This window comes from Oncorhynchus kisutch, linkage group LG19 (genome assembly GCF_002021735.2).
Source record: "Oncorhynchus kisutch isolate 150728-3 linkage group LG19, Okis_V2, whole genome shotgun sequence".
Taxonomy (NCBI): domain Eukaryota; kingdom Metazoa; phylum Chordata; class Actinopteri; order Salmoniformes; family Salmonidae; genus Oncorhynchus; species Oncorhynchus kisutch.
In genome coordinates, this window is record NC_034192.2 from 37578207 (window position 1) to 37586775 (window position 8569).

General features: G+C 41.3%; 1 protein-coding gene across 1 annotated transcript; it reads left to right on the forward strand.

The window, feature by feature from the left end:
* The first annotated feature begins 5530 nt into the window (after positions 1 to 5530).
* LOC109880701 (zinc finger protein 252-like) lies at positions 5531 to 8348 on the forward strand. Its single transcript, XM_020472891.2, has 4 exons — positions 5531 to 5894; positions 6797 to 6891; positions 6994 to 7081; positions 7188 to 8348. Exons 1-4 carry the CDS (start codon positions 5606 to 5608, stop codon positions 8033 to 8035), a joined length of 1320 nt encoding a protein of 439 aa, XP_020328480.1. The 5' UTR covers positions 5531 to 5605; the 3' UTR covers positions 8036 to 8348.
* The last annotated feature ends 221 nt before the right edge of the window (positions 8349 to 8569 follow it).

Genomic DNA, 8569 nt, shown 5'->3' on the forward strand with positions numbered 1-8569 from the left:
TATTGAGGTAGGCTAACGTTAGTTGCCACTAGCTAGCTAACGTCAGCTATGCTAGCAATACTAGTGATAATGATTATCAAAATATACATGACTAGATACATAAACAGCAATCTATGGTCGCTAGGCAAAGAGCATTGGGCCACTAACCGAAAGGTTGCTGTTCTGAATCCCCGAGCCGGTAAGGCGAAAAAGTCTGCTAACAACAACTAATTCACAGGTGCCGATGACATGGATGTTGATTAAGGCAGCTCACCTCTCTGATTCAGAGAGGTTGGGTTAATTGCAGAAGATACATTTTGGTTGAATGCATTCGGTTGGACAACTGACTAAGTTTCCCCTTGTTGGCATATGAGTTTTTGATAAATCTAATTCAAATTGCAAAAATAGAAGTGTATACGTTTTTTCAGAAACTTTTGTATAAAGATGGAATAGCATCAATCTGCATTAGATTTGTGGCAATATATCATACAACCTGACATTTAAGAATTTAAAGTTGTGTCATATTTGCACTTTCTACTGAAAAGGATGATGGTCTGGTTAATAAGAGATGCTGGAAGATGGAGCTTGAATTGGATAGCATTGGAAATGTTGAATGGGAAAATAAGCTAAATTCATATTAAAAAGAAAACAAAGTGTTGATGATTCCCCATCGTATCTGGTAGGAGTACGTTTTCTGGGATTATGTACACATGACTTGGTGAATCCAATGAAAATATCCAAAGTGGTGGAGAAAGCAAAGTAAAAGTAAAATCTGTGAAGATCACGAGAAGTATCAACTGGAATTACATGGATCTCTCTCAATTTGGAGATTATTGTGTGTTCAAATCAAATGTATTTGTCACATACACATGGTTAGCAGATGTTAATGCGAGTGTAGCGAAATGCTTGTGCTTCTAGTTCCGACAATGCAGTAATAACCAACGAGTAATCTAACTAACAATTCCAAAACTACTACCTTATACACACAAGTGTAAAGGGATAAAGAATATGTACATAAAGATATATGAATGAGTGATGGTACAGAGCGGCATAGGCAAGATGCAGTAGATGGTATTGAGTACAGTATATACATATGAGATGAGTATGTAAACAAAGTGGCATAGTTTAAAGTGGCTAGTGATACATGTATTACATAAAGATGCAGTAAATGATATAGAGTACAGTACATACGTATACATATGAGATGAATAATGTAGGGTATGTAAACATTATACTAAGTAGCATTGTTTAAAGTGGCTAGTGATATATTTTAACTCAATTTCCATCAATTCCCATTATTAAAGTGGCTGGAGTTGAGTCAGTGTGTTGGCAGCAGCCACTCAATGTTAGTGGTGGCTGTTTAACAGTCTGATGGCCTGTTGTGCTTTGAGCTACGGCGCAGGGCACCTATTAAATTTGTAATTTCTTGAGTTTTGGAAGAAGTTGACATTGAAATGTTAAATGTAATTTCTGGAGTGGTCAATGTACGCTTGATGAATCGTGTGGTTAATGGCAGGAAGGAGAAGAGTCGTCTGTCCTTGTCAGTGGCGATTTTAGCATGTAAATCTTGATGGGGCAACTCAACCAAGTTTTTTAGGTGAATCCCAGCAAAACCACTACACAACATTTTATTAGGCCTATGTGGTCTAAAAAGTAAGGAAAATACAATCACGAGGATCCACTTTTATAGACAATATACCGACACACATTGCGCTAACATTACAACCCTTGAAATATCAACTATAATAACAGGGTCTATTACTTAACTTTTTGTTTAACAAAAATATATATGAATGGAAAGAGATTGTCACTGGCAAACATGGTTACAGACCAAACAACATTATATAGTATCTCCTCCTCGTGAAGAAAAAAACATGAGCTAATTATAATACACAAAGTAAGCAAAACAATGAAATAATTCCAACATTGACTAAAATTCTAAGATACGAAAGAGATATACCTATATAAGCAATATAATAATTGTACAAACTATGGTTTAAGGGAACGATGCGCGGATACGAGGCAAGCCGTAATTTCGAATAAGACATTAATGAGCGAGTAGTTGATATAACCATTTTTTCAGCACTTTTGGGCTGGGCTTTTGGGCTGAACATGGGCTGTTCTTCGTACAGTATTCTGTTCATCAAATCAGAAACATAGGACAAATAACGTGAACATATAAGCAAACAATGAAGGAGCTTACAATATTCGATGATTACATTTCTGTGCACCACCAAGTCAGAACAGTAGGCTAAATTCTGAGGGGGACAGGTTCCAAATTCTTAAGGTGAGGCACATGGGCTATTAACAGCTTACTACACAACATACACTTAGTATTACTTTCTTAGCTACAGGATACATATCTCCCTGGCATATGACACAATTTATGCAGCAGCATACAGTACATTTTTGGACTGTTGTTATGGCGGCAGGTAGCCTAGTGGTTAGAGCGTTAGGCCGGTAATTGATAGGTTGCTGGATCGAATCCCCAAGCTGACAAGATAAAAAACTGTTGTTCTACCCGTGGGGCCAGACAAGGCAGTTAAACCACTGAGAAAATAATTGTAGACAGACAAGGCAATTAACCCACTAGCCTGTCATTGTAAATAAGAGTTTGTTTATAACTGACTTGCCTACTTAAATAAAAAAGTTATGCTGTGCTAACTTGAACGTTGGGCCGTGGTCCTTGTGTGCAAACTTAGTCATTCTCTGGATTTATGGTGCTTTCAAGACAACTGAGAACTCTGAAAAAACAAGGTTGAATCATGACGTCAGTGATCTTCAGGTCGGAGCTCGAGAAAGAGGCCCGAGTTCCCGAGTTGGATGACCGTTCAAAACGTATTTTCCCAGTCGGAGCTAGTTTTTTTTCTGAGTTCCCAGTTGTCTTGAATGCAGCAGAAATCATGCCAGATTGACAGCATGGCCATTGTATTCAACCTTTTCTGGTCCATGGTGTTGCATGTGAATGTTTATCCTTTTAAACTTGGAAAATAGACCCTTTCAGACAGATGTTTTAAATCCTTAAACCCAGACTTGGACCACACACCCTCTCCACCTAATAGCAGGCAAGGGAAGCAAAATAGTGATTGCTTTGGGACGCTTGCAGTTAGCCATTGATTCCTTCAAAACCACTCATTGTTACATTTGCGACTTTCGGCTTGTTGTGTAATGTTTATGTCCAATGGCCGATGAGCGCTGATAAGTATTATCTATAATTTATCTTCATATGAAAAGGATTTGCCAGGAGATTGTTGATGTGATTCATGATAATGACTGCTTGTCTAACTTGCTAGCTAAGATTGTGAAAGTATGACGTTGACATGAACAGTCCAATCAAAGCTACTTTAGAAAAACATGATTTGACATCATTTTATGTGTGGCCAATGGCATTGAGCCTTCATGGACCGCCACTTCTAATGTAAATCTGTGGCAGCACCCAAAGGGGCTTGAATTGCCTAGCTCTCCCTGTAGATTCTGCGGAGACATAGTGTCCCCATGAGTGACTGAGCCAATCACGGCGCAACTAGAGAAGATTACCAATGCCTAAACTCTGTATTTTCGCTGGCTGCCCCTCCACCACAGAAAGCACTGAGCTAGGCTGAAACACCCGCCTTACTCAAGAAAGAGACCATGTTTGTATGCGGATGTATTATTTTTATTAAACCTTTATTTAACTAGGCAAGTCAGTTAAGAACATATTTTTATTTACAATGATGGCCTACCAAAAGGCAAATGGCCTCCTGCAGGGACGGGGGCTGGGATTCAAAATAAAATATATATAAATATAGGACAAAACACACTTAACAAACGCCACTTAACAAGTTGAAAAGAAGTCAAGAAGGATTGACATCATCTGACCTTGTCATATTGTTGTTTTAGGTCGCTCTTCAAGAAGAGCGGTTCAATTGTTGTGAAGAAGGCTTCAGGGTGCCCAAGAAAGTCCAGCAAGCACCAGGACCGTCTCCTAAAGTTGATTCAGCTGCGCAATCAGGGCACCATCAGTACAGAGCTTGATCGGGAATGGCAGCAGGCAGGTGTGAGTGCATCTGCACGCACAGTGAGGCAAAGACTTTTGGAGGATGGCCTGGTGTCAAGAAGGGCAGCAAAGAAGCCACTTCTCTCCAGGAAAAACATCAGGGACAGACTGATATTCTGCAAAAGGTACAGGGATTGGACTGCTGATGACGGGGGTAAAGTCATTTCCTCTGATGAATCCCCTTTCCGATTGTTTGGGTCATCCGGAAAAAAGCTTGTCCGGAGAAGACAAGTGAGCGCTACCATCAGTCCTGTGTCATGCCAACAGTAAAGCATTCTGAGACCATTCATGTGTGGGGTTGCTTCTCAGCCAAGGGAGTGGGCTCACTCACAATTTTGCCTAAGAACACAGCCATTGAATAAAGAATGGTACCAACTCATCCCCCGAGAGCAACTTCTCCCAACCATCCAGGAACAGTTTGGTGATGAACAACAGTTTGGTGACGAACAGTTATCAAAAGTGATAACTAAGTGGCTTGGGGAACAAAACATCGATATTTTGGGTCCATGGCCAGGAAACTCCCCAGACCTTAATCTCATTGAGAACTTGTGGTCAATCCTCAAGAGGCGGGTGGATAAACAAAACCCCACAAATTCTGACAAACTCCAAGCATTGATTATGCAAGAATGGGCTGCCATCAGTCAGGGATGTTGCCCAGGAGTTAATTGACAACATGCCAGTGCAGATTGCAGAGGTCTTGAAAAAGAAGGGTCAACACTGCAAATATTGACTCTTTGCATCAACTTCATGTAATTGTCAATAAAAGCCTTTGACACATATGACATGCTTGTAATTATACTTCAGTATTCCATAGTAATATCTGACAAAAATATCTAAAGACACTGAGGCAGCAGACTTTGTGAAAATTGATATTTGTGTCATTGTCAAAACTTTTGGCCACGACTGTACAGTTGTCACGGCAATAGGGTCAAAATGGCTATATCGTAAAAATTGGTCTTAATTTAAGGTTAGGCATAAGGTTAGCAGTGTGTTTAGGGTTTGGTTTAAAATCACACCTGCCAAAATAATACGTTTTCATCTCAAATGCCTCTGATCTGGCGGACTCACTAAACACAAATGCTGTGTTTGTCAATTATGTGTTGGGATGATGGAGTGTGCCCATGGCTGTCTGTAAAATAAAAAAAACAAGAACACCGTGCAGTCTGGTTTGCTTAATACAAGGAATTTGTTGTACAGCATTTACTTTTTACTTTTACTCAAGTATGACAATTGCGTACCTTTTCCACCACAGTACATTTAAAACCAGATACTTTTAGACTTTAACTCATGTAGTATTTTACTGGATGACTATCACTTCAGTCATTTTCTATTAAGTTATCTTTTACTCAAATATGACAATTGAGTACTTTTCCCACCAATGTCACTAATCAATGATCGTTCATTCCAACGATCCTGTGGTGACTTAGTACACCATATTTTCTACTCCCAAAAAAGTCAGCGGACATCTTCGTATAATTACGGTGAGCAGCGTTATTCACCGGAAGTCGTTTTGTGTACACAGACAGACGCGTCACAGTTTGTCTGATCTTTTCCAATTTCTCCCTCTGTCGTTAATCTCGCCAGCTATCGATGTCAACAAACATGCAGGCTCATCTGTCTGTACAGACACAACTTGCCTCGATAATGGACGTGCTTAGTAGAGCAGCCGTTGACGAGATAAGTCAACTCTTTTCCGAGAGCTCGGCTGATTTGCAGTTGGAGATTTCTCGCAGCTACAAAGAAAACGAAGCTCTGAAAATGAGGATGAAGGTGATGAAGAACGAGCTTTTCACCCTGCGACTACAAAGGGCGAGTACACCGCGGGGCAGTCGCTTTTCTTTCAGCAGAACTTTATGCAGGCCTCGGGGGAAACTCGCAGGTTGGTTGAGGCTCTCACACTGCTATCTGGGAGACATGGGTGTATCACAGATGATCCATTATATTAACCAGATACTCTAGTGGCCGCTCTAACAAAATGTCTTAAAAAATGGAAGGCAGTCGGGAGGAGACTCTGTCAGGTGGGACGGTTCTAGCCAACGAGAGGGCAGATACGCATGTGAACAACGGGCACAAAGTCACTAAATCAAAATAGGCTACATCATAAAAATTCATGAAAACAAACATTTGCTATTTGGTCTTAATTTAAGGTTATACATGTGGTTAGGGGTTGGTTTAAAATCACATTTTAAGAAGATAGGTAGTAGAAATGGGCGGGGTTTATGACTTTGTGTCTGAGGTAACTCGTGACGACCAGGCACAGCTCTGATATAAAGTGTTTTTTCTCAAAGTTGCCGGGTTGTCACGTGACCTACTTATATTAGTACACTCCAAACAACCGAGTCATTACAACACTTATATTCGATCAAATAAGCCACACATAGCAAATAAGAAATACAAAAATGTGTTAACCAAATTCGACACTTTCATTCACCTCCATACAAAGACTTCGCTTGGTGAGAAAAGATCGCCACCTGCTGGAAAATACAGATTTTGGGCCAAGTTATCCCTCTTGCTTCGCCTCATCATCTCTGGGTGGATTCCGTTGGATTCCGTTTACTCCAAACGAAAAACATTTTGCAACATAAACAACCGTTTGTATTGGCCAAATTTAGTTTGGACCCTTCACGTTTGTTCAGTCTTCTTCCATTTGCTTCCTAAAGTAAACTGTTTTCTCTAGGACAACAGGTTTTGCAACTGAATCTGACTAATGAATACACTCCAGTCAATTGAACATAATATGTTGGAAGAGGAATGGTTTTTGACCTTTGCTCTCCCTCATAGATAAGACACCTGAGCACCAGACATCCATTTACAGCAGGGATGATGCCCCAATTACAATAGGGGAAGAGGAGATACCATCCACAGTCAAAAAAGAGGTGAGTGGCAATATTAACAACTCATCACACATTTCTGACATAGGCTACTACTACTCTAGAAATGTTTACATGTCTGTGTAAATGTGTGTGTTTATGGTTCAGTGTGCAGATGTGGAGAGTCCAGATGTCATCTTGATAAAAGATGAGGAGGGTCCTGAGGATGACTTTGGAGGATGTGGGCCAGATGCAGGTGTGTAGAGGACGAAGAAGAGAAGGAAGAAAATGATGGGATGGTATATAGACAATTAATATAGCCAGATAACTACCAGATGATATTATCGTTTTGTTTCCCGTAGGTCATGACGATATTTGTGGTGAGAATGTTACCATGGTGACACCACAGCCGGAACATGCCACCCAGAGACTAGGTCACGATGAGGGACCATACAGCATGAATGACCCTCACGGTCATGGTCGAGGTGAAGGAGCGCTGTGCAGCGTGACCAGTACTGAGAACTACCCTTTCTTCAGAGCCCCAGAACTACCTCAGAGTTTGCCCTCACACTCTGGTCTGCTGCCGGACCACACAATCAGCCATCAGATACAGCTGAACACTCATTCTATTGGGGAACCACTGCAAGGCAACCCCCAAATGAGGGGCTTGCAGAGTGACAGAGGGGGTCTGCCGAGAGGGGATACAGGAGGACGGGGTCTGAAAATCGTACAGGTAGCTTCCCTAGAAACCACCCCAACGACCCCAACAACAACCATGGTAACAGGGGGTGTGACTGTGAGGCGCCCTAGTCTTGTAAACCAGTTCCAGCGCCACCACGTCCCCCATGGTACCAAGCCGTTGTTCTGTAGCGACTGTGGGAAGCGCTTCTCTCGCCGGCTTGACTTGATCCGCCACCGAGCGGTCCACACAGGAGAGAAGCCTGTCATATGCAACCTGTGTGGGAACTCGTTTGTCAACAAGACGACACTGAGGGTCCACATGCGTATTCATACAGGGGAGAAACCTTACATGTGCTCCCTGTGTGGGAAGGGTTTCACCCAGAATGGCAGCCTGACCATCCATCTGAGGACCCACTCTGGGGAGAAACCCTACAGCTGCTCCCACTGTGGAGCCTCTTTCAACAACCCCAGCAACCTGCGCAGACACATGGTCACACACCCAGAGCAGGCAGGGACGCTGACACTCTGACACCCAAACTCACCGGTGGCCATTGGGGCTTTAGGTTCTTTATTTTTCTTCAGCATTCTCTCATTCTTGTTCTCATTCAATTCCATATATGCTTTATTGGCATAAATGGGTTGTTGCCACTGTGGCCAAAGCAAAGTATATGAAGTATTACATAAATTAACAACATTTTTGAGCAAAAAGAATCATATACAGTGAACAAAAATATAAACGCAACATGCAACAATTTCAAAGATTTTACTGAGTTATAGTTCATATAAGGAAATCGGTCAATTGAAATAAATCCATTATGCCCTAATCTATGGATTTCACATGACTGGGAATGCAGATTTATTTTATTTATTTATTTTATTTTACCTTTATTTAACCAGGTAGGCAAGTTGAGAACAAGTTCTCATTTACAATTGCAACCTGACCAAGATAAAGCAAAGCAGTTCGACAGATACAACGACACAGAGTTACACATGGAGTAAAACAAACATACAGTAAATAATACAGTATAAACAAGTCTATATACAATGTGAGCAAATGAGGTGA